Source organism: Cryptomeria japonica, chromosome 10 (assembly GCF_030272615.1).
Source record: "Cryptomeria japonica chromosome 10, Sugi_1.0, whole genome shotgun sequence".
NCBI classification, from domain to species: Eukaryota; Viridiplantae; Streptophyta; class Pinopsida; order Cupressales; family Cupressaceae; genus Cryptomeria; species Cryptomeria japonica.
This window is the reverse complement of record NC_081414.1, coordinates 407,529,646-407,556,477: the sequence shown is the minus strand read 5'-3', so window position 1 is coordinate 407,556,477 and position 26,832 is coordinate 407,529,646. Positions and strand designations below refer to the sequence as shown.

At 35.6% G+C, this 26,832-nt stretch overlaps 1 protein-coding gene across 6 annotated transcripts in view; it reads left to right on the top strand.

Moving 5' to 3' along the window:
- Positions 1–26,290, top strand: part of LOC131038525 (transcriptional adapter ADA2) — a 73,300-nt gene extending 47,010 nt beyond the window's left edge. The window contains exons 12-14 of one of the 6 annotated variants that reach the window (XR_009104504.2): positions 1,286–1,621; positions 1,731–1,812; positions 22,229–22,364. Coding sequence is in view for 4 of the 6 variants with exons in the window: in XM_057970972.2 (XP_057826955.1) it covers positions 1,286–1,621; positions 22,229–22,412; positions 22,648–22,757 (630 nt within the window). In the remaining 2 variants the exon portion in view is untranslated. Of the gene's footprint in view, positions 1–1,285; positions 1,622–1,715; positions 1,813–22,228; positions 22,482–22,562; positions 23,471–26,261 lie in introns of those variants that run through there. The other 5 variants (XR_009104503.2, XM_057970975.2, XM_057970973.2 and 2 more) reach the window with 5 other exon arrangements.
- Positions 26,291–26,832: the final 542 nt, after the last annotated feature.

Genomic DNA, 26,832 nt, shown 5'->3' with positions numbered 1-26,832 from the left:
CCTCTTGTGGATTACGCCTAGGGTATCTGTTGTATAGTCATTTTTGTTATCTGCAACCCCTAGCATGAGAAGGATTTAGACTTTTCTTTAGAAGGATCTATTTATCTGGAGATTCTGGACTAAGGAAAAGTATAGAAGCTAAGTTGTAGCATATAAAAGTAATAAAACATAATCTTCTGCAAGAGAGAAGATTCCATTGAGATTGTATGGAAGGATAATTTATTGAGTTATACAAGATATCTCCATCAGCGAGAAGAGGATTTTAATGCTTACGCCTATGCACATAGAAACTATATGCACTGTTCATATTTTAGAGGACAAAGCCTTAACATCTATAGTAATTACTAATTAACATAGTTAAAATTCAAGATGGATTATGCCTTTGATAAGTTACAAAGTTGTGAGCTATTTTATTCATTAGTAGGAAGGACATTAACATTCTTATCAGTCACGATGCACTTTTTTTTTTTTAACAGCTTTGAAATATGTTGAAGAGAAAACCTATAAAAATAGGATCTGAGTCAGGTTTTTGTATCAAATTTCAACATTGCAGAAAGAATATTATTAGTTGTTCCATACAACAGATTACACACTGTAAGGGTTACATAATTTGGGTTTTACTCTGATTATAATTGAAAATGTGTCTGTATGCAAACCATGATGCACTCTGCGTAAGGTATGTTTACTTAAAAAGTAATAATTAAACTTCAATCTTGAAGGTCCAGTCATAACTTTGAAATAAACAATCTCAAAGATCACAGGAATAACAAATGATTTTCAATTTTTTAAGGCAAATAGAATCATGGGATTCCTTTAGAAATCAACTTTACCCGAAACAAAAGCTAGAAAAACCGCGATTAAAATGAATTGAACAAGTCAAATTTTTTTAAACTTTCAAACAACATGAACTGAATAATATGAAATTTAATCCAATCAAATCCTTGGAAATAGGATTATGGAAGGCTTTGATCTAGTAGCCTTTAGTGGGTATTATTTCTGCTGGTTGAACACTTGTATGGTTCAGGGATAATGCATGATTTTGGTATGACAACTGATTGATTGGAGATGCGTATAATACAATATAATTTGAAAAAAATGTATAATTAAATCATTGATAATATATTTCACTCTTAAGCAGCAACTAAATTATGCTCCTTTTTTGGACAACCAGAACTTGGGCTCATTAACTTGTAGAAAATTTTGATCTGGAAAAAGATTGCTTCTCTAAAATCATTGTTTCCCAGAGAAAATAACCACTTTTACTCTACTGAATTCTAATTTGCAGGAATATTACATTGCTGGTTGTCATACATTCGCAGACGTGGAACAGTTAAAAGCTAAGAGAGAGGCCGAAGCCAGTAATAGGAAATCAAAGGAAAGTGGTCCATTGTCTGCAACTGCAAAAGCAGTGCACCGTGCAAACCGCTCTGTGAATAGAGAAAGAGGGGAAGGGGATAGCAGTCCAGGCTGTGTGGTGGAGAACCAAAAGGCAAGGAATACCACAGCACAGGGAGCTTCTGGTAACATGTGTCCTGTGACCACAGGACAAAAGGGGACAAAGAAATCTCTACTACCATGGGATATTAAAGGCCTTCCGGGTGCAGAGTTGTTATCTTTAACTGTAAGCCCAGCTAGCCTTGATTTTAACTTCGTTCCCTAGATTTCTTCATGTAAACATGTGTTGATAGTACGCATTTCGTATTAATTTATAACAGTGAGAACCATTTCAGTGACTGTTAAATCAGTTTATTCAGAAGAGTAGAGAAAGAGATGGATCTGCATGTGACCGTAGTCTAACTTCAGGCCAATTTGGTGAGAAGCAGTCAAGGCAACTGGATGTTATGATATTGTTAGAATTTCACTTGCACCATTTTCTTTTACTATATATACATATAAGATGTGTGTCAGGAACTTAATGTTATCTCTATGGTGGTGATCGGACCCATTCCATTTTTGGATTATCTGAAATATTTATTTAACTTTTCATTGCTAGACACTTATGTGCCTGCATATTACATCTATTATTTAAACTAGTTCAAAATGTTTTGTAGCCTCATTGTTCATCGTTTTTTCCTTGGTAGTTTCAGTTGAGTGCTTGAGTCCTTTTTCACATTTTCTCTTCTGTTATTGTATCCTTGTGGTGTCTTGAAACAAGATAAGCAACTTTATAGCATCGTTTACCATCCTTTGGATTTCCTCAACTCTTTCAATGGCATTTTCTTGTATCTTCCGACAAATATATTGTTCACTTCTCTATTGCAACCTCAAATTTGCCTTCTTGGTCATCATAATGACATTTGCTTATCACTTTGTTCCCTTGTATTAATTAGCTCTAGATGAAACTTATTTTTATTGCTACAAATGCAATTGCTATGCAAGTTGATGCCATTTACTATGTATGTCTGTGTTTAATCACAGCAGATGAGAAGGGAGAATAGAATATACAAATTTATTTTATTCACATTTAAAACCAGAAGCTATGCACAATAATATTATGAACTGTGGAAATCATATGTCTGTAGTATACAAAATGCTTATCTTGCAATGCATTGTCCTTTCCTTACTTGGTCAGATGATATATATCTTTTTATATAACCGAAACATACGAGAAGGGAGAAGGGGGAACATACAAATTATTTCTCTTGCAATGCATTGCCCTTTCTTTACGTGGTCAGATAATTTTTCTGCAAGTTTTTCTCCTGAAGCAGAATGGTAAAGATAAACAGTGTCAATAGACCCATTCATGTGTTTTTTGGAATTTATAGGATTTTCTTGATAATTGTATCCCCTATGGTGCTGAAGTTGACTAGCTTGAAATGTTTCCAACTTCCACATACTTGCAGCTAGAGGGGTCCAATGCAAGTGGCTGCATATTTTTGCTTATCTGAATTGGAATATTTCAATGTTACTTTTAAAGTATTGGGATGTGTTGGAAGTTACAAAGTATCCACTAATCAATCAACTGACCTTTATGTTTATGCTCTTATATTAATGGCCTGACACTAGATTAGCTGAATGTCTCTTAGAAATATGACACTGTAATTTTTGTCCATAGATAGTTGAATTTAGAATTTTGAAAAAAAATATCTGCTACAGCTGATTATTTAATTAAATCATCAACCTGGATTTCAGTTTGTGGTTAGAATGGAGTATTTCATGCTCTACTACTATGAAATCATAAAAGCTTTCAATAAGAATTTTTTCTTTTACGTGCTTCTTGAGATAATTTTTGTTACCTACACAGATTTCTGCTCTTGCATTTCTTTGGATTCTTCATTGTGCCTTCATTCTTTGTGTTCTACTTTGGACTCTTCCTTACAATCTTTTCTAGATTCCCTTTTCCCTCTTCTTCACACGTCTCCTCACACTCTTCCTTGATATGCTACGAACTACCTTGCAACTCAAATCTTTGTTTTTTTATACCAAAGCTTCACGAACCTGTTTTTCTTATTAATGTTAACAATCTCCAAAGACCAGCCAAGGATATTTCAGCACATTAACCAAAGCATCTATAAACATAGCCCAAGAATGCAAAACATATTTATCCACAGTGAGTTTTAAATATTCAAACAATTCATCGTTCATTTCCCCTTGATATTCTTGCTTGAACCCAATACTGCTTAGCAGAGTGAAGATTTCGTCTTAGAAATCAAAACATTTGAACTTTTTTCATCACTATTACTTTCAGAAGTAATGAATCTACCCCCCATGGCTTCTTGAGTGCTGCTGCCACACTGATGCATTATGCTTTCAGAACCAAAACTTTTTCAACCCTCACTTTGCTCTTGTAGTGTTGCTGTGATTCTTTTGGGTCATGGGGCCTTGTTGCTGTGATTAAATTTAAAGAATAATGTTTATTGATTATTATTTATTTTCAAAATAAAAAATAAAAATAATCTATTACTATAAATAAACAAATAATTGCTTAATCTGATAAATATTATAATTAAATACAAACCTCAATTTATAAATTATAAATATAAATATATATAGTTTCATGTTAATTTTAATCTTTTTTTCAAAAGATCTATAATTAGAATTTTATAAATGTATATGTTAAATATAAATATTACTACAAATCTCAATTCATAAATGTGTAAATAAATAACAAAATAGAAACTTAAACTTAAGATATATAAAAGTTTATATCTGTACAAAACATTAAAATTGAGTGTATTTAGTAAATAAATATTTATTATGATTAAGAAATTGTTTGTTAATAAATGTAAAATTCTAATTGTACACATTTTATAAATATTTACCCAATATTAGCAAAAATAATTAGGTTAACAAATTAAAATAAGATTTCAGTAAAGAAGCTAAAACCTAAAGATTTACCTCCCATGCAGCACCTGTCAGACTGAAAAAATGTTGTTGCCTTTGAGATGGCATCTCTTTCTGTTCGTTCTAGAGATGCCTATTTCATTTAGGAAACATAAATCTATTTTCAGATTGTTTCAAATTAGACTCAAATACTTGTTACATCTGTATTGGATCCTGTTTCGTTGAGATTTAAAGATACATTTCATCTCTGCAAACATTTATTTCAGCTGCTCGATAAGCCCATCTAAACAAACACAGATGTGAGCTACAAAAACAAACTGGGGAAAGCCCTAGTGGCTGCCAACGAAATCAATTGTATTAGGTGATTTGCTACTTTTTTTAAGGTTTCTGATTTGATTTGACAACATCTGTATGACAAATCTGAAGAGTGATTGTGAATGATTTTTATAACCTTGAATAAAGTTTGCTGAATATCTAAGTTTTCTATTGAAATTTTGTTAACCCCCTTGTTGCTGTGCAAGCAATGTTAGATTGATACCCCCCTGCTGTCCTGCTAGCATCCTGTAGCCTGTCATTTGTAGTCTTATTGCAGGTTGGACATCCATGTTGCTCTGCCACATCTTTGACACATCTTCTCAATCCAGGCTCTGCATAATGCTCTTATGGAAGAAGTGCAAATACTATCCGACCATTCTAATAATTGATCATAGATCAGCAGCATGTAATGATATTCACTCAGTAGCAACATGAAACATCAATAACAAGATATTATGCTTCTCTTCCGCCTCTCCAAACAATAACAGCAAGCTCTTATTCACACAATTGGTTCACATACCATTAAAGCATTTTATTGTTTGAGTCATAGACAAATACATTGCAGAGAGACTTTTTAAATAAGCTCACACATTCAACAATACTTGCTACATTCTACAAACAACTCCACAACAACCTACAACCTACATATAACCATGTGCTATATTTAGCACAAGCAATACTACACCTTTAGAATGCTCACAATATCAAACCATTGTAGGCACTATTACAAACAAAACTACATTTGTCTAATAATTATGACATATCATTATAAAGTAGTGATATTATTTACAATAGCTTACAAATACAATGATTTTTATATTTCAAAATTTGGTTCTAGGACTGTATTTTATCTATGCTAATAATTCTCTTATTATTTTGATGAGTATTCTTCCCTGGTTTGCTTATTATCTCTTAAACAATTTGGAAGAGACTGGAAGAGAAGATATACAGGAATAAGAATAGTCAACATGTATCTGTGAGTCTTCACTGTGAACTAAGGTGACACATGCTTATCACTGGAAAGTTGACACTGTCGATGAAACTTGCTATCCAATGACTAGGGAAACTAACAATCCAAATCTATGAAGAGAAAGCCTAGTGCTTCTTGATTCTGATTCGGAGTGAATGTCCATCTAAAGACATCTCAGATTCAAATAGCTTTTTTATCCAAGTGTCAGAGGTGCTATCACACACTTATCCTAATTGTTTAACATGCAATACCGTCATGCTTATCAAGATTTTAGGATTATCTTTTGTTTGTTTATTTGTTCTCATAACATAATTAGATGATGTAAGTGACTCAGTGTTTCTGTCAATAATTCTTTGGCTAGCATCTAACTTTCATCATCATCATGTTTAGTTTCTGTTCAATATCCATTTACCACTGCCTTATAGGCTCATTGTGTTGTCCTCATTTTTGTAAATTAAAAATGTGGGGCAATTCCTTTAAATTTTTGTTAAAATTCATCCTTCAAGTCTTTTGGCACGCTTCCCAAGGTTAAAATTCGTTTCAGATCTTGCCTATTTTGGGTGTGTACCTTTCTTTGTTCTTCTTTAGTTTATTTTTGTTTGTTTTTAGTCTTCTTTTTTGCACCTTTAGTACAAAATCGGGTTTCAGAGACTATACTGCAAGTTGGGGGAATTTTTAACCACATTGCAAGTGAAACTATTCACTTGTAGTCGGGCCTGTAGGACCTGACTACAAGTGCATAGGGTCTTCTGATTTTCAAGTTTTGTTTTTATTCTTACTTGTATTTGGGTCATAATAACCCAATTACAAGTGTCTTTGTTTTATTTTGGTCATTCTTAGTGACTTGTAGTCGAATGTGCAAAACCCGACCACAAGTCTCTTCTTCCTTTTAAGCATTTATGATCGGGTTTTTGGGGCTCTACTTCAAGTTCGAGTTTGTTCTTCCTTCTTCTCATTTACAAGTTTGAAGAACATTCTTAGAGTCCTTTTCTTCTTCGTCATTCTCTGCAATTTTTGAGGAGATCGGTTAATGCAGGAGAGATTGAATTCGAAAGGGAGTCTTTTCCATATCATCTATAAGTGCATGATTAATCCTTGTGAATTCGTAGGGTTTTATTGCTTCTTCTAAGTCATTTTCTATATTCAGTGGGTTTTCATCTTTCAGGTATGTTCTTTAGATTCCTCTTTTGTTTGATTGGTTGCCTTGTATATGTTAGCCCATTTCCCTCGCTGAGTCTTCCTTTTCGATTGTGTACTCGCTTTGCATCCATCATTGGTCCTATGTTGGCGTCATGATTTTCCAATGTATCCAAGGTGTATTGTTTTGTAAGCTTTCCCTTGTTACTTGTTCATCCCCTAATGACAATGCAATCTGGTCATTTGTTTAAAGATGCAGGTCTTTAAATAAGAAAGACTTGTTGTCAGGTCTTGCAAACCCGAGTACAAGTATTTGTCTTATATCTTTTATTCCTCCAAGAACGTTACGTTATAAGCTCCAAGTCGGATCTTATGACTATATCTGCAAGTTTAAATCATATTCTAATTTACTTGCAGTCGGGTATTCAAGACCCGACTACAAGTAAATAAGAAGTTGCTCTACCCAAAGTCATTCTCCTATTTGCAAATTGACTCTCCCATTGAGAGACCCGACTGCAAGTAAATTAGAAGTTGCTCTACCCAAAGTCATTCTCCTATTTGCAAATTGACTCTCCCATTGAGGCTCGTCTTTGAAACCGGGTTTGAAATGTGTTACTGCAAGTCTGTTGTATAACATATGTCTTTCACTTGTAATCGGGGGTCTCAAGCCCGATTACAAGAGATACATCGCTCCTAAGGCAAAATCGGATTTTGTTACTGTTATTGCAAGTTCATAATATAAAGACTTACTTGCAGTCGGGTCTTCAAGACCCGACTACAAGTAAAGGCTGCTCCATTTGAAGATGTGTCTTTCATACTTGTTTTATGCATTCTCCCCCCCTTCAATAAATCTCAATTGCAAGGATGAACAATGAAACTTTTCACACATTTGGAAAACTCACATTTACTTGCAGTCGGGTCTTGGAGACCCGACTACAAGTAGAACACATTGTTTTACTTCTCATGCATACTTGCAATCGGGTCCCCAAGACCCGACTGCAAGTGCCTAAAATGGTCTTTCCCTTGGCTTGGAAAACTTATACTCTTTGCAGTCATTTTCCTCCATTTCAAAATGCTTTCCACAAAGTCATGTTGCACATTTGCCATTTGAATCAGGCCTCAAGCTTCCATTTACATATATGCATCATCGCTTGCCTCCACAGTTCACTTTTCCACTTGCAGTCGGGTCTTGGAGACCCGATTACAAGCGCGAACTGTGTAAGTTATTCCACTTGCAGTCACCCTCACGAGATCTGGTTTGCCTTCCCATCGCTGTCCGAGCTTATCCATAAAGCATCTTTGAGTCAGTCCAAGTTGTTTCATATTGAAATCCTTCCCAAGTTGTGGTATGAGCATTAGTTTTCAAGGCTTGAAGACTATGGAATCTCTAGTTGCAGCAGAAGATGTTCTTACCCTTTTGAGTTTTCATCACAGTGTTGCAGATTCTTGTTCGATGTCAGAAGAGCTGACATCTTCACCTCCAGACAAGAAGATGAAATACAAATATGACAAGTACCAGAATGAGGTTGCTCTCACACAGGTGGTCTCTTTCATTGAAGAGATTCGGGATACAAAGATCGGACACGCTGACATGTCCGAGTTTTTGGAAAGAACATAGTGTTCACCAACACATGGGATGCAGCTGCTCCTGAACAATCATATCCATCTAGTGTCTTCATTTCCAGTGGCTGCCTTAGAACCTGAGTTTGTTCTCGCATGTGCTGCTCACTTTGATTGAGAAACGAGAACAATCAGAGATGAGGACGAGAATGCAATTATAAGACTGGATCCAAAAACAATAGACAAAATCTTCAAAGTTCTTGCATCCCTTGTGTATGCTGACATAACCATGAAGAGTGCCTTGGATCATTATAATCAGAGGAGATCAAAATGTATTAGGCATATTAATGCAAAATGGCTGAAAACTCCGTGGACCTGCTTCTCGAGATGGCCCAAGTTGTATAGATGTGACTTCATTGAAGAAGTGAGTGACATGATCACGCTTCTCAGCAGGATCTTGGGTTTGAAACATTCCAATGTATTCGAAATCTGTATGTACAAGTGCATCGTGGTCATGAGGAAGAATACATCTCACATCTTCTTATAACCATGAAGAGTGCCTTGGATCATTATAATCAGAGGAGATCAAAATACATTAGGCATATTAATGCAAAATAGCTGAAAACTCCTTGGACCTGCTTCTCGAGATGGCCCAAGTTGTATAGATGTGAGTTCATTGAAGAAGTGAGTGACATGATCACGCTTCTTAGCAGGATCATGGGTTTGAAACATTCCAATGTATTCGAAATCTGTATGTACAAGTGCATTGTGGTCATGAGGAAGAATGCATCTCACATCTTCTGGGGAGAGATTATCAGCGACAACTTGTGTGATCAGCTGTCACAAGTTTCCTACTTGGTTTTTATTGCAGCGTCACTCATACAGTTTCCTGGTCTTTCTACCAAGGGCGATAGATCTCTAGTGCTGGTATGGAAATATTATGATCAGTTGACTTTGAGGCCTAGTAGGCTTCATAACAGAAGAGTGCAGGACACATTTTTCAGTCATTTCATGCGTGTCTTTGATAAGACACTCAAGAACAGGAGGGTTTTTGAGGCTGCATGGAAGAAGGTGAATGAGTATGGATGTTTGAATTTGCAGTTCCCAACCTTCACATATATGAGGGTTGGATGTTTTGAGGGACAACCATACATATTACCTCGATATCCTACAGATAAAGTTCTCCCGATGGAATTGGCAAGACAATTGACGGCAGTTCATGCAGTACAACTTGCCAATCATAAACTTGGTATAAACATTTCCTCACATAATCCACTGCAGATTAGTTGATATTCTTTGAATACCTTAGCGAGGGCTAAGACAATGGAGGCAGAACTTCAGGAAATCAAGTTGAGGAAGTTTTTTAGCCAGAAAAGATTTTGACTACCGAGGCATGAAACACAAAATCAAAAGGGCCTTCACCCATGTCCATCATCTTGAAGACATCTGGGTTGATCTCCGCACTGAAGAAGAAATTAAGAGAATGGACTACAGTAGGTTGACTTTGGAGCATATTGTGGATCTTGATTTAACTAGAATTCTAGAGGACATGGTAGATGATGGAAAGATCCTCGATCCTGATTATGTCGAGCAAAGAGTTGCAGAAGCTCCTCTTCCTTCTCCACAATATTCAAAGAAGGAATGTGACTCTATCATTGATAGGTTTCAGCCCATCCTTGCAAATACAAATGCTTGGTTGAAGGATAATAGGGTCAAGACTATTAAGATCAAGGTGGAGAATGAAAGTGACTTGGTTGGGCCTGCTAGGCGAAGATCGAAAGTTAGGATCAAATCTAAGGAAGGTGCTTCTTCTTCTGGCACAAGGATCAAGTTGCGAGTGAGTAGAGTCTTGGTTATCCCTCCACCAGAAGTGTCATTGAAAGGGAAGGAGAAATCACAGGTGCAGATCCATGTTGTTGATGTTGAGGATGAATCCCATGATGAGAATGTTGCAGAATCACCACCTTCAGTTGGATCAGATTCTCTTCATACAGCTATTCCACAACTATCAGTGGATGTTCTTATGTCTCCGGTTGAACCAAGTATATTTGTTGTTATTAACACAAGATTATCTGCTGAAACGTCTCATGGCAGCCTTGAGAATGTTTTTGAGATAAATCCTTCTTATGTGGCCATGTCCAGTGTTTCTCTTCCAGAGGTTGATACTTTTGCTTTGAACTTTGAGAAGTTCATGACAGAGGCAAGTATTGAGTTACCACATGAGCAAAGAATTGTTGTTGTTTAAACAAAAACTTTTCCTCGAGTCACAAATGTGGTACAGGTAGAGCCTATTTCTTCAGAAACCACAGTTGTTGTCTCAAACACGTGCTCATTAAAACTACCCCCTTGGCTGAGTTCGATCACACCAAAGAGGAAGAAGCAGGAGATTTCTCCTGATATCTTTGATTTTTGGCAAGTTACAAAACTTAAGCCTAGAGCCGCGAAGAAAGCAAAGACAGTTTCGCGGGTGGGGGTGGATAAGAATAAGATAAAGTATGCAGAAGTAGCAGAGCCACTAGTTGAAAAGCCACCAGAAGAGATGCAACTGTTAGATTACAGGCTCACCAAGATAGAACTTGGTAAGTAGATGCATACAGGTATCATGCATGATGCCACAGATTCAATAGCCCTCTTGGTCCAGAATTATGACTAATTACTGCCGAAGAAGAATGAGCTTAAAGAGAAGAATTCACAACTCATTATAGTAATTCAGAAGATAACGAATTCTTCAGAGCAAGTTGATCTTTTGACCTCCTCTACTTCTGAAGAATCCGTCAAATAGTTGGAAAAGGTTGCTCAGAAAGCCAACGCAGTTGATACTTGGGTTGATCAGTTGATTGATCAAAGTACTCAAGTAGTGAAGAAGGTGTTGCATGTTTTGAGCGGCGTTAGAGCAATAAGAACCAAATTGAATGAGATTTTGGAAGTTTTTGAGCAAAGTCTTAGCTCAATTAAAGAAGATTTGAAGATTTGGCATCAAATGGATTAGTTTAAGTTAGAGGCATTGTGCAACCATATGATTATATTTGACAGAAAACAGTACATAGAATTTGATGAACTTTTGACAAACAAATCATTGGTTGTCAAAGAACTCATCAAAGATGTTCAAGTAACACTTGAGATGAGTGGTGAGGTTGAACAAGACGTACTTTCTAATTTTGATAAAATGTCTTGTAAGATTCTAAATTCAGATGGAGAGTTACTTGCAGCAGATGAGGTACTTGCAGAAATGGTTTCAAGACTCCGCAAGGAACTGGAAGCATAACAGTTTACTGTGGATTCAATCCATAAGTTTGTGAGTTGTCAAGTATTTTATGATAAGATGCAAACTGTTCTTGAAGAACATAAGGAAGCAACAGTGAGGTATTATGATGTGATTATCAAGACGATTGCAGTTGCCAAGCATACTTCAGGGCTCGATCCAAAAAGAATGCAAAGGTTAATTAGCAGTTTCCAGTCTTTTATGTCTGCGAATGAGAAGGAATAAAGAGTGTCCCATGACACTTGGCTTTTGTGTTATGTATTTTGCTTCTGACAAGTTACATGTAAAGACAATTTTTGTGATTGCAAGTGTACTTTTCACTTGCACTTTTGTAAAATGTAATTGCATGTAGAGCATACAAGTTGAGTTAGATTAGGACTGTAGTTGGAATAAGTCATGGTGGTTGAGAGAATTTCTCAAGTTAGTTAGGATCCTCCCACCTTTTTCTCAAATTCCCTCTCCTATATATACTTGAGGGGGTCTATTGTATATCTTATCTTTCTGCAAGCAAGTAAATTTTGCAGGATTTTATACTCATAAAGACTTTGAGGTTTATAGCTGTAAATTCTCATTTTTGAGTAATATAAAGAAGTGTAAGATTTCAGACTTTGTGGTGAAATCTTGCTTAGCTCTCATTGTGTTCTTGTGTCATTGAGGGATATATCTTTATGCTTACTTAAGATTGTAGAAGGCTATTGGAAAGAGCTTCACCCCAAATAATTGCAGACTTTGTGTTGCAGATATCAAAGGTGAAATTAGTTTTAGTTCTCAATTTGAAGTTGTGAAGTATTACAAGACTTTGTGCTTGTGATGATTTTCATTTTAGTCTTAGAAGCGCATTATATTTGTAGACTTTGTGCTATTGTACCTTGCACTTTTTGAAAATTATTGTTATAAAAGGGTAGATAGGATTTCAGATATTCAAGACTTTGCGCTTGATATTGTTTTCCCATCCCGGAGGAGGTGACGAAAGTCTTTGTGCTTTTAGGAAACTTCATTTCCTCTCTCTCATTTTACTTTATAAGTTTCTGCTGTTATTTATTTCCAATTGCTATTAATTTTCTGTGAAGAGAAAAGAATATAGTTTTTCTTGAAAGAAGAAGAATGACTGTTGTCTCACCCATATTAGATTAGTTTAGTTTGTAGATAGGGGGAGCCTTCCCTAAATTAGGAGAGTATCATACTCACACTGTGGCTGAAACCACAATTTTGTACATCCATTGAATTAGATCACTTGGGTCGTAATTTACTAAAATATCATGATCTTTGCTCAATTACTTCTCTTTCTACCAAATAGGAACTTTGCTTGGGAATGCCACATGGATTCATAAGTCTTAAGACTTGCCAATTTAATAAGCCTAGCATAGACAAACTGACAGGTCATAACTTTCTTTGACCTAGGTTTTATTCAATTAAGATTGCTACTATCCCATGACCTTGCATGTTGTTCTAATAGACCATGATGATTCAATTCATTCAAAATTTAACCTTACAACAAATACATTTTTCTTCATCATCACTTGCCTATTTTAAACAACGGTTATATGGAATATCAATAATTATTGCCTGATATAAGTTAATACCCTTACTCATAGTATAAGTCAATCAATATATCTTTGCTCAATCGTTCACTAACATTTCACTTTTTAAGGAGTACATATCTTCCATCTATAAAACTTTAAGCAATCATTTTTTAACTATTTAAGTTACCTCACTGAGTTTCAATACCCCATACACCATTCAGTTTTAATACATGCATCCCACTGAAATCATTCAAATTCATGCTATAAAAGTCCATATAGATGCATAGTCATATTAACTTCAGGGCAACTGTCAAGTACATATTAACTTCAGGGCAACTGTCAAGTACATCAGTATATAGTAACTGTCAAGTACATCAGTACTCAAGTTCCAATTTCTATGTTCCTAACCATAAATGAAACTATGATTACAACACAGTACTAAGTCATGTTTCCTTCTATTTACAATTCCTAAAGTCATCTCAAATAATAGCATGGATGGAGTACAATGCATATGCCTCTAGGTTACATTGACATCGTTGTTACAATCAACTCAGAATTACAATCAACACTGATAGGTCCTGTTGTGACCTATTTCACACATCGCCCCATTGCAAATGGGGACCCCAGTAGTTTGCTTATTAGGGTTTTGTCTTAGCATTGCAATTTCATAAGTCCATTTCTTTGAGAGTCTGGAGTTAGAATTTTTTTGAAGTCATCCAGGTCAAATAGGGATATCATGCTCGAAACAGTGTTTGGAAATTATCAAAGTGCACCTTCCTATTTTGTGGGATTCTACTTTTTTCGCTTTTTTCCTTTTTTGATTTTTGGCACTTTAGGACCAATCCAGGAAGCAGTTTTTCACCTGCTTTTTTTTTGGCTTTTTGCTTTTTCAGCTTTTTTGAAAGTTGACCTAGGATTGGGTCGCTCAAGTCATGGCAATAAGTTTCCTATCTTCAAAATAAAAAAAATGTGTCTCCAAGTACAAAACGCAAGGGAAAATCTCCAGACAAGGTATTGTTATTCCAGACAAACATGAATTATTGAGCAAGAAAATTTATCCAAGTGTTTATGGCGAAAATAGAGAAGATCATGTCTCTGGCTGATTCAAAACTTGCCATCAATAGAGTTGGCCATGTCCAAGAAAATGTCCAACCTATGAGCAACTCCGCCTAAGGTCAGAGCAAAAATGGCACAAGAATGGCAAGGTCAGCCTTGATGAAATGAGAGAAGTGTCATGGCAAAGGTAAAGTCCGCCCTAGTTAATGTCCAACCAGCTAGCAAGTCCGCCAAGGAAAGAAATAGAGGGGAAATGGCAAAGGATATGCCAAGTCCGACTTGCTTTGGCATGAAATACTCAAAGTCCGCCTAGGTAAAGAGGACAATGTCCAAGACAAGACAAAGTCCGCCCAAGCTTGGCAAAACATTGTCCAACACAAGGTGAAGTCCGCCTATGGAAGATGGCTTATGGAGAGTCAAGTCCGCCTAAGCAAGTTCGAAATGTCCAAGGCCAAGTGAAGTCCGCCTAGGAATGAAAGACAATGTCCAAGACTTGGTTGGCATGGAAAATGTAAAGTTTGCCATGCCAAGATGGCAATGGCTTGAAGAGGTTGAAGTCCACCAAGGCTAGATAAACATGGCCAAACAATCATAAAGTCCGCCCAACCTTGGCCTACTAATCTCAAAGTCCACCTAGCACATGAGAGGGTTAAAAGTGATATGATAGCTTGGAAAATAAGAAGTCCCCTAGCATGGCATAAGGTTATTCAACGTTTGTCCATGATTAAAAATGAAATGTTCCAGCACATAGAAAAGTTCGCCATGGTTAGAAGTTGGCCAAGTTAAAAAACTTAGAGAAATGTTCAAAAATCCAACACAGAATTTTTTTCGAAAACTCAACACTTAGAATTATTTCAAAAATAATTCTAACACTTTGGAAATTTCGAACTCAAGAAGAATCTAGAAGATTCCATGCCGACTTGTTCAAAGAGAAGATTAAGTTTCCATTTTGGCAAAAAATAAAAGTCGATGAATCTAAGAAAAAAATGTGAAGTTGCTAAAATAATCGAACTCTTCAACTCTATATCAATTCAACTTCTCATTTTCAATTCATTCTCAAGTTTGAAGATTGAAGTTCGATGATGAAAAGGTTTTCTCTCTTGAGGTTAAGAAAAATAGATTTTTTAAGGAGGATTTTCGAAAGATAAAGTAATTTTTTTGAGTAAAGGAGAAGAAATTTACCAAGAATTCCAGAAGTGAAGGCAGATATTCACCAAAATCAGTCAAAAGTAAATTCGAGAAGTTAAAAAATCCATATTTTTGACCGATTTCTTTTGTCCTTTTTTTCTGTCTTAATCATTTCTCTCACAAAATTTGCTGAGTGTTAGGCCAAATTCTTCCATTTTCAGTCTGTTTTTTCATAGAAATTTAGCCTTTTGACAGGTTGAAGGTTGAAAATTGGGGCAAAGCATCCAAAATCAGAGTTAAAACCCTCAGGTTGATGTCCAATTGAGGAGGATTTGCAAGAAAAGTCTAGATGAAGTTCGCTAGCAACGGGTTGCAGCTTGAGTCAAAGATCAATTCCAAATGGAAAAATGTTAGAGACACCAACCTCGGGCACGTAGACTTAAAAGATTTCAAAAGGAGAATGTATGGGCATGATGGACAGTTACCCACACCTATTGCTCGCCGAATGATGAGAAATGGTCTTGTCCAAGCAGCTGGATTTCCACCGGCTATGGAATGTGTTGAGTTGATGGTTGAATGTGCCATACATTACAATGCTCAAGAAAGGCAAATCATTGTGCCAGATGGGAGAATATTGGCTCATCTCGAAGAGTTAGCCATTCAGGAAGCATTTGGGATCCCAAGTTACAAACGAACTTCATATAAAACTAAGGAGGAAACCAAAAGGCTCTATGAAGACCAACTTGAGCTCTGCACGACAATTGTCAATAAGTTGTGGTTGGAGAAGCCAAGGCCCAGCCTCAAGCAAGTGCCAAAGAGATTGCTTCGCACTGACTTCAAAGAGGACTATGGTGATATCATTCTATTGCTAAATAGAGTAATGGGCAGCCCTTAGGGTGCACCATTTGAAACCTAGATGTACTATTTCATTGACGAGATCACCTCAGGTGTCAAAATCTTCAATTGGTCTCGGATAATCAGCGACAACCTTAATGAACAGCTGAAAAATTTGGAAAGGACGAAGTCCTTTTATATGAATTCCTACATTGTTTACTTATTGGCAAGAAACTACAAATATACATGACTGATTTGCAAGGTCATGAGTCTTATCCACAATTGCAGCTTAACGATAAAGCCCACTTCAAAAGTCCTATGAGTCTTATCCACAATTGCAGCTTAACGATAAAGCCCACTTCAAAAGGGTAAATGATGCATTTTTGATGTACATTACCAGCTTAACTTATATTACGTCAATGAAACCAAGACTCATAGGACTTAAATGCACTAAGTCTACAAATATAATGCACATCATTTACCCTTTTGAAGTGGGCTTTATCGTTAAGCTGCAATTGTGGAGAGATTTATGAAATTGTTGCTAAGAGCTACTTTGGTAAAATAAGTTCACTTGCAGTTTGCTTTGAAACCTTATTATTATCACGTGATTGCATGGTTGCATACTTTCTTCAACATAGAATAGATTTGCTTAGAGTAAATTTTTTTTTTCAAAGTTGTTAGATGAATGAAGGATTTGATAGTATAGATTGGTGAAACAATTGCTCATACTTTATTTGAATGAATGATTTTTGTTCTAAGTGTAAAGTTAGACCGAGCTTATCATTGTGGATGCTTTAACTCTTAATTTGGATAAATATTGTTTGTTAGATGGTATTTTTCATAGTATAGAAATCTTGAGCACAACCCTAGAAGATTGCACTTATTGTGTGTAGTTGTCCTTAGTGTGGTGAAGCGGAGTATTGTTATTGGTTTCACCTAATCTTTACCATCTCTTGAGTTCTTAGGAGTAGCATAGAACTTCTAAACTCTTATCCTTTTATCCTTTTATTTGAAGAGAGCAGTTTCTGTCAAATTCGTCTAAGTCTTAACTTGTGAATGATATTAGTTGAGCGTAAGTCCCCCTTGTATTTCATCATACATAACCAAGGAAGCTATCCGACATAAAGTCGCCTGTTCGCACATATAAACCTTGGAGTCGCCGTGTGGTCTTTCTTTGCAATCTCAGCACACGTAGTGATTTTGTTCAAGAGAGGGTAGAGTGTCCTTGACATTTTATTCTAATGTTTAGTGAATGATAAAACATACACCAACAGGGCCCTCAATATATCTGTTGGATTAAGTATCTCGTGAGACACCAATATATCCAACTAACATCTAGAGTCTTCTTTCACATTTAAGGAGTAGTGGTGGCAAGTAAGCCAACATAGGACCTCCACCCAAACACCAACCCAAGGCCCCAATGGGTTATAACAACTCCTTGAAACCAATCTGAATGATCACAATAATTGATACAACACTAGATATTTACATTTCCCTATGCCATTGTTAGATTGTGATGGAAAAACCACAGTTTGTTTGAAACATCCATCATAAATGCCATTAAATAGCATTTACGGTTAATGAACAAAATGTGAGCATACATTCAAACTAGTTTAAAACATAAAATAAACAATCTATTCAGTGCTTTTTGGATTTGATTGTGTAAATTTTTTTTAGCATCAATGTTTCCGGTCACACTATGTGAACCATTATCAAGATGAGAGAGAGCTCAAGGAGTTGAAAAAATGGTTCATGCAGTGTGACCCGAAATGTTGATGCAATTTTTTTTTTTACACAGTCAAATTCAGAAGCACTAAATAGATTATTCATGGATTGTGGAAATTTGTTCTCACTAAATGAAATAAACATGCAAAATGAAAGTTGAATTCTAATATTCATCTCAAGATTGAGCACAAATGAAAATTCAAAATAACAAACAAGAAAATGTTATAAAGTTGGAAGTGGACTTGCTCAATGGGATTCAGGGTGTGGTTGCTTGAAATCTCCGTAGTATGTCTTCATTTGCATGGGATGATTTTGCCAATTTATAGATTTTTACTAGGAAGGATGGATGGTAATGATTTGATGATGGGATCTACGATGGAGTTTCAATGCAAGCGTTTTCTTTAGATTAAGGAGAAAATGAAGGGTTTAGATTTAATTTGTTTAAGATTAATGGCTAAGATTTCATTTACTAAAAATAGTAATTTGTTGCAACCATACAAGTCTATTTAAAATTTGGGAGAGAAACGCATTTTTTTGGGATGGTGGATGAAAATAATAAAATATTATTTAATTTAATTATCCATGTGGTGGAAATTGAGGTAATATTTAATTAGATGACATCGAATTAGTCTAATTAAATAACCTTTGTTTACTTAGCTGGTGATGAACTAGTATAATTATATAATTACTTAGTAGCAATGAAACATTAATATGGAATGATGTTAGGACAATTTTATGTGTATGTTTTACCCCTCTTGGAGACAACATTGTGACTTAGTAGAAGCAATGACATTGTGGGATAGAATTGGTAGTAGGATGTCCCTATCATTTACAAGAAATGGTTTAGGGATGCCCCCTTGAGAAATGAGGTGGGTTGAGAGGGCTTGAGTGTTCTCTTGAAAGGAGAACTAGGTCCAAAAGGATGGAAGATGGTATTGCAAGGTGTGTGCCCTTGGTCTCTTTGTGTTGTGCAACACAACGCTCGGGTTTGTGACATGGCTTAACTGCCTCCCGTGGATTCTATAAGTCCAGTGGTTGTATCGGGCATTAATAGGTCGGTTTTTGGTGCAACGACAACCGTACTTCTAACAAGTGGTATCAGAGCCTGGGTCACAGGTTCAAGCCCCCTTGCTTGCGCTGGGGGGATTGTTGCAAGGTGTGTGCCCTTGGTTTCCTTGTGTTGTGCAGTGCAGGGCTTGGGTTTGTGACATGGCTTAACCACCTCCTGTGGATTCTATAAGTCTAGTGGTTGTATTGGGCATTAATAGGACGATCTTTTGGTGCAATGGCAACCGTACTTCTAACAAATGGATAGGATTTGAAGAAAAAGGAAGAAGGGGGGAAGATGGATGGGGTTTGAAGAAAAAGGAAAAGGGGGATGTTTAGATGTATTAAGATTGGAATGCAAGGAAAGGAAGAGATAATGTTAGTAAAGAATAAGATAAGGATGAGGATGAGTAGGATGATTGAATGGGTGATGAGGATGATAGATTTTATGAGGAATCGATGATGAAAATTGGATGTAGGTATATGCTAAACTTATAGTGAGCAAGAAATGTTTGTTGTAGCAATTGACATTGTGCACCACAATAAGGACCAAGGTGGCCATGTGCCAAGTGCGTGAGGGACTAATATTCAAGTAGCCATATCACCTAATGCACCATGATATAGAAATCATGATGACATTAGTCATGATGTGCCCCAAGGACTGACTCACAAATGCAAGTGGCAAAAGAAGCACAAGCAAGCAAGCACAAATGAATAAAAAGACAAGCAAACACACAAGATGTTGCCTTTGATTAAAATGAAAGCCAATGATTGGTTGATTTGATGATGATAGTGTTGTTGATGTGAGAACAATAGATCTAGAAGACAATGTGAGGACGAGGTTCGATATATTTCGATGATGATAACTAGCTGATTTAAACAAGATTAAGGATGAAATGGTTGGATTCTTTTTGGATATGAGCCGCACTACTTGGCTAGGTTTTGTTGGTGCATTTGGATGATGAGGAGCTTTGGTTGGTCGAGTTTCGATATATTTCGATGATGATAACTAGCTGATTTAAACAAGATAAGGATGAAATGGTTGGATTCTTTTTGGATATGAGCTGCACTGCTTGGCTAGGTTTTGTTGGTGTGTTTGGATGATGAGGAGCTTTGGTTGGTTGAGTTCTTGTGTCAAATAGATTTGGATAATACTGGCCACATGTGATTGGATTTGCATATTATGTGGGGGATCATAATTATTAAAGTTTGAGTGTTTGGAATATAGGATTTATGGATCTTGTGTCTAGCTTAGGATTGATCAATGTTCTAATTGCTAATGAGAAAGACTATTCGAGCTCCAAGGGTGAAGGTGTTGGGTGGATAGAAGGATGATAGTATTGATGGCAATAATGGATGGAAGGGTGGGATTGGAGATGGAAAGGGGTGGAGGGGGGTGGATGTAGGATGCGATTTACAAAGGCGATGTTGCACAAAAATGATATGCTCATGCTCAAGATCTTGTCCACTTATTTATTAGTTTCAAAAGTGGGAAATGAGGATGGGGTTGGAGATGGATGGGATGATACGATATATGTATGACATGGATGACTAGGTAATGATTGCAAAAGATGAATGTGATGAGTGGGTGCAAGAATCTTTACCCCAAGTGTAGGGTACAAATAGGTAGCAAATTTCTGTATGACACCCATAAAGCTAGCTTTAATCATGTTACTTGCCCAAGGTGCCATAGGAATAGTTTTATCATTGGACGCTTTATCTCTTTGTTTTTATTTTATTTTATTTGTTTGCATTCTATATTTTTGATTCAAGCACTTGCATTGATGATACTATCCCATTTTGCATAGTTGTTTTAGGTGGATCATGCTATTAATGGTGCACATGGCATATTTCACTGTGAGTTTTGAAGATTGTTAGGTTGGCTTCTCTTATTGCCAAGGAATATAGAGTGGGAGGTAGGTTGGATTGCAATTGGAAATACTCCTCAACTTTAGAAGTATTGACCTTCCTGGCAGAACCACCATCCTGAAATGAAGTTGTTTGGATAACGGCACTAACATGTCTTCATTAAAACTTTGATTGTTGTGTGGTAGATTTATGATTTGCATTTGCATTTGCATTTATCTCTTTTTTTTTTATTTGTTTGCATTTTATATTTTTGATTCAAGCACTTGCATTGATGATACTATCCCATTTTGCATAGTTGTTTTAGGTGGATCATGCTCTTAATGGTGCACATGGGATATTTCACTGTGAGTTTTGAAGATTGTTAGGTTGGCTTCTCTTATTGCCAAGGAATATAGAGTGGGAGGTAGGTTGGATTGCAATTGGAAATACTCCTTAACTTTAGAAGTATTGACCTTCCTGGCAGAACCACCATCCTGAAATGAAGTTGTTTGGATAACGGCACTAACATGTCTTCCTTAAAACTTTGATTGTTGTGTGGTAGATTTATGATTTGCATTTGCATTTGTTGGTGTCCAAATTATTGCACCTGGAAATACTCCTTATCTTTAGAAGTATTGACCTTCCTGGCAGAACCACCATCCTGAAATGAAGTTGTTTGGATAACGGCACTAACATGTCTTCATTAAAACTTTGATTGTTGTGTGGTAGATTTATGATTTGCATTTGCATTTGTTGGTGTCCAAATTATTGCACCTGGAAATACTCCTTATCTTTAGAAGTATTGACCTTCCTGGCAGAACCACCATCCTGAAATGAAGTTGTTTGGCATAAATTACTGCCAGAACAACCGATCTCTACTGTTTTCAGTCAATTTGAATTTGAAGTCTTCCTCATAATAATCTGAATTCTTTGTTTATCTGTGTTTTGCTTATTTTTAGAGTTGTAGCAGCTTAGTACAATAATTTTTTTAATGTATACTCAAGAAAATCTTCATTAAGATCTCAAAAAGACTTATTAAGCCATGGTAGATCTGCACTGAGGGAGTTCTGTCTTCCAAATATGTTTTGTGTTTGAAATAATTTATTTTTTTTAGTTATTTTTTTGTTTCCTGTACATGGCGAAACTCAAGAAAATCTGCATTAAGATCTCAAAAACAGACTTATTAACCCATAGTAGATCTGCACCGAGGGAGCTGTCTTCTTCCAAATGTGTTTTGAAATAATTCATTTTTCATTGTTATTTTTTTGTTATCTGTACTTGGTGATGTCCGGTTGTTATAATTCAAGAAAATCTGCATTAAAATCTAAAAAACAGACTTATTGAAAGGTATATCCATTTGTCAAATTCAAGCTTTATAAAATTTCCATGGGTTTGTGCTTAGTTTTCTTTCTCATCCAGGTACAGTATTGAAATTGCTTCCATTCAATGTTCAATGTAATTATTTTATTTCTTCTGAATTAGTTTCTTGTTTGCCTTTGAGACAATGGCTGGCATTAAATGCTATTATTTTTGTTGCAGGAACAACAATTATGCTCTCAGAATAGATTATTCCCAGAACATTATCGACGAATAAAGAATATTCTTGTGCTCAAGAGTACAGGCGGTCCTGTAAAAAGGGCTGATGCATATCGTTTTTTTAAAATTGATTCCAGCAAAGTGGACAAAGTGTATGATTTCCTGTCAAGAATGGGCTGGATTCAGGGTGAGGAATCAGCCACTATCTGATTCTTTAATAATAAATATTATATATATAAATTTGCATTACTTGTAATCTCTTCTTGTGTGTCCTAATTCTGTTTGAATTGCTTGATCTGTTGATTAATAATAATTTGGAGATTTTGCATGTTTACAGAACCTAAGGTGCGTACATGTAACAGATGAAATTGGTATTGAATAAACACTTAAATTTCCATCCTTTTACCCTGATGAAAGTGTAGGACAGGAGCATCAGGGAACAAACAAAAAGTTCATGCTGAGCAGATTTTTCAAAATTTCATTGTGTTGTCTGGCCCTTTTTAACTTTTCTTTGCCGAGGAAGGTTACTTAAATATTTCCAGTCAATAATTTCACCAATTACCACAAATGTGGCTGGAATTAAGAATACAAGTTCCACCATCTTTTTGATTTTGTAATCATAAAACGACAGAGCTTGAAAAGCAAGGAAAATGATGAATTTTGCATTTTTTCAAGCTGCTGCTGTCATTTTCAGGGTAGCAGACATACACCTAATTCTTCAATGGATGTCAATCTATTGGGATAGTGTGATTTAAAAATCCACAGGAGTATTTTTGTAGGGATGCCTGAAGTTTTTTTCTCAAAATAATATATTCTATAATTATTGAAGTAAGGAATGCAAAGTCTTCAAATCACAGAAGTTTTCCCCATTGTCTTTAAGTTTAACTTTCATAAGTGTGGGTCTTTTACCAAAGAGATGGTGATTATTATAAGGAGATATAAGTAGTCACATTATAGACCTTTCTTGCTGTTTTATCGGCTGAAGAATCTATTGGTCCTTTCCATCTGGGATCCTCAAAATATTTCTGTCTGATCCACAGGGAAATAGATTGAAAGAAGCCTACTCTATAAAGATAAAATGATAATAAAATGTACTGGTCAAAAAACCAATAATCAGATTTCCCCCAGAGAGTACTATTAACAATTGTCCTAGTTGTTGTAAAGGATTCAACCATGTAGATGACAAGCTATATCTGCGGAAATGAAAAAGCTGCCTGGAAGATATGAGGGATTGTTGTATTTGTTTCACTCATTTGTGGTGCTCAATGTGATACAGTGAATACAAACTTTGAAATCTCGAGTAAGATTTCTTCATTTTTTAAGGAAATGTTAATTCTTAATGAATGCTCGTCTCTTAAGCGTATTGCTTGCTATGTTATAACTATTGTAAGCATGTTGAATTTATGAACCATGTATGCACTAAATTGTATCTTTGTATGAAACTAGCTGATGCTATATTGAATAAGGGTGTGTGCTTCCCACACGTCATCTAGATACATATTATTGATTGGAAATGTGGCTATGGACATTTAAACTCTGGTAAGCATGTGAAATTCATTCCCATGGTCACGAACTGAGTATGCACTAAATTGTTCTTTTATGGAACAATAAAGTCAGGTTGGAATTTATTCCAGTACCATTGTTTGGGAGATTGGTGCAGTGTAAATAATGAAGATATGTTGGAGGCATGTTTTCTGCTTTAAAAAAGGTCTGTATGGTCTAAGAGACACAAATGTAGTTAATGTAGGGAAGGGATGCCTTCAAGTGGCATCCCCAGGGCACCAGAGTTTGAAATTGCTTTGTTTGGTTTTGCTCGAGACTTTTCCATTTCCTGTCTTGCTTTTGGTCTGAGTTTTCATGATGTTATACGGTATAAATTGCACATTGCTTGCTATTTTATAACTGTTGTAAGCATGTTGAATTTATGAACCATGTATGCACTAAAATTTGTCTTTGTATTAAGCTAGACGATGCTATTTCCGAATAAGGATGTGTGCTTCCCACACGTCATCTAGATACATACCATTGATTGGAAGTGTGGTTATGGAATTTAAACTGGGGTAAGCATGTGAAATTCATTCCTATGGTCGTGAACTGAATATGCACTAAATTGCTCTTATATGGAACAATAAAGTCTGGTTGGAATATTATTCCAGTACCATTGCTTGGGAGAATGGTGCAGTGTAAATAATGAAGATATGTTGGAGGCAAGTTTTCAGCTATAAAAAGGTCTATATGGTCCAAGAGACTCAAATGTAGTTAAAGTAGGGGAAGGGATGCCTTAAAGTGGCCTCCCCAGGGCACCAGCGTTTGAATTTGCTTTCCAGCGTTTGAATTTGCTTTGTTTGTTTTTGCTCGAGAGTTTTTAATTTCCTGGCTTGCTTTTGGTCCGAGTTTTGAATGATGTTATATGATGTAAAAGTTTCACTCATAAGGGATTCACAAATGTTTTTACGTTTTTTATTACCAGAAATAATATTATAGTAATTACAATGTTAAAGAATATATATACATATGCACCTTTTGTATCTTAGTATGTTCACAAATCTTGAACCATATTTATAATGCATAACGTAATGTGTACATTTATTTTGTGTTTGACCTAGCACTTTTAAGTTGCGTCAAAACCAATGTCTTTAACATTACAGTATTTAAATTACATGATAACTAGCTATAATATTACAAAACAAATTGTTGAGGTAGTGTCTATCCACCCTTGATGCTCAATCAGACAGTTAACGGGGAGACTTAAGTTAACCCTTAGTATTTGTCTCTCATACTAGAAACACATCCTTGTCTTAGAGAGCCATATGGGGACACCACCATACATTAGGAAACTTAAGATGAAGTTTCTTTGCATCTCTATACATCTAGAAACATCCCTTATATATTGGGAAATTTCTCATTGAGGATTTTCACGTCATATAAGTACAGTATTTTCCTAAAATGTTGATATGTGGTTGACAAAAATTAATAGACCTGAAATATTCTCTACATAGACTCGTAATTTCTATTTTTTACATTAAAACTTATATTTGTTGTAGCAAATATATATTTTCTCATATCAATTCTCTTAAGAGGTTATATTACAAACATAAACAATAAAAAGGGTGTGTATGTATATTAGATTTTTATCAATGAATTGAAAATAAGATGTTTCAATCCGTGCAAGGAATGTGTAGGGATTGCTTGATAGACCATGTTACTGAAGAGGCTGTGAACAAATTTAGTGCTTGTGAGAAGAGTAAGATGAAATGCCTTTAAGAGTCATTTCTCCTATAGACATTTGCAAAGGTGTTGATGTTGATTATACAAGCACGTAGTTGCAGTTTTGTAGGTCTGCAAATGTGGAGCCTTTTGGCACTATGTTTCACATGTTAATTAAGTTTGTTATGTGTTGTGCCATTGCAATTTGAATTTTGATAACAAATTCAGCAAAAACAATCAAATCATTTGCCTCCTCACGCTCATTCATTTGAAAGAATGGTGTAAATGAAGGATTTCCATTGAATACATGATGCACTTCACTTTACATGCACAAGTCTTAACAATCGAAATAGTATAAAGTCTACAAGCTATCTTCCCATTTGAACTTTCCACACTAGCTTCAAATATGATAAGCAACTCAAAGTTTGCAAGACCAAATCTAAAATCAAACATATAACTTTAAATACAATTGACAGCTCAAAGTCTGCAAAATTGAATTTAAATTTGTCTTGAACAATAGAACAAAAATCTGTTAGAGTTATCTTGTATTAGCTAATAATTATTTATTTAATTATTAGTCTATTAAACTCTACGCTTAAGCTAAACTTAAGCATTTAATAAATATTGTAGGTATTTAATTCTAATTATTAAATACACATTATCCTTTTAGGGTTTCTTTAGGGTTGCATATCTTTAGGGTTTCTATTATCTTTTTATAAGGATTGTATTGTACTTGTTCATTAAATTGATTCATTTTCTAAATGATAATCTTTTTCTTCAGAACATTTATGCTTTTTTTCTTTATGTGTCTCCATTCTTCTCGTGACAGGTATTTGCATGTAGGTGTTCTTGGGATCTCTGAAGTTGTATTTACTCAACTTCTTCATGGTATCAAAGCTTACATCTGCTGCTGCTTGTTCCTAATTTTTCAGAAGATTTTTTGGAGGAGGGTTTCAAGTTTCTCAGAGTTTTTTATTGGATATGGGGTAGTTTTGTTTATGATTATTTTGGGCTCAAACGGATTTCACTGTTGAGCTTAGAACGTCTCAAAACCCCCATTCCATATAAAATTTGGGTTTTGAAATTTTTTCTTTGGTTTTGCTTTTTTTGGCATGAATTTCGAGAAATTCGTCAAAAAAATCATTAAAAAAAAATTTAGAGCAGTTTGGGCCAAAAAAGATCTCATCGTTGGCTTCTGAAGGGCGTTTCCAGTCATTTTGATATATAATTCGACTTATTTTGATGACAAGTGCATCTGGCCATGATTTTTTCATTGACACACTTTACGAGACAAAAATCCGTACCTCTGTACCTGCAAATGCGTCGGAAAATTTTCGTCAAAAAAAATAAATTTTATTTTTTTTCAACCCTTTTTATGCCATAAAAGAGGGGTTTTTTCT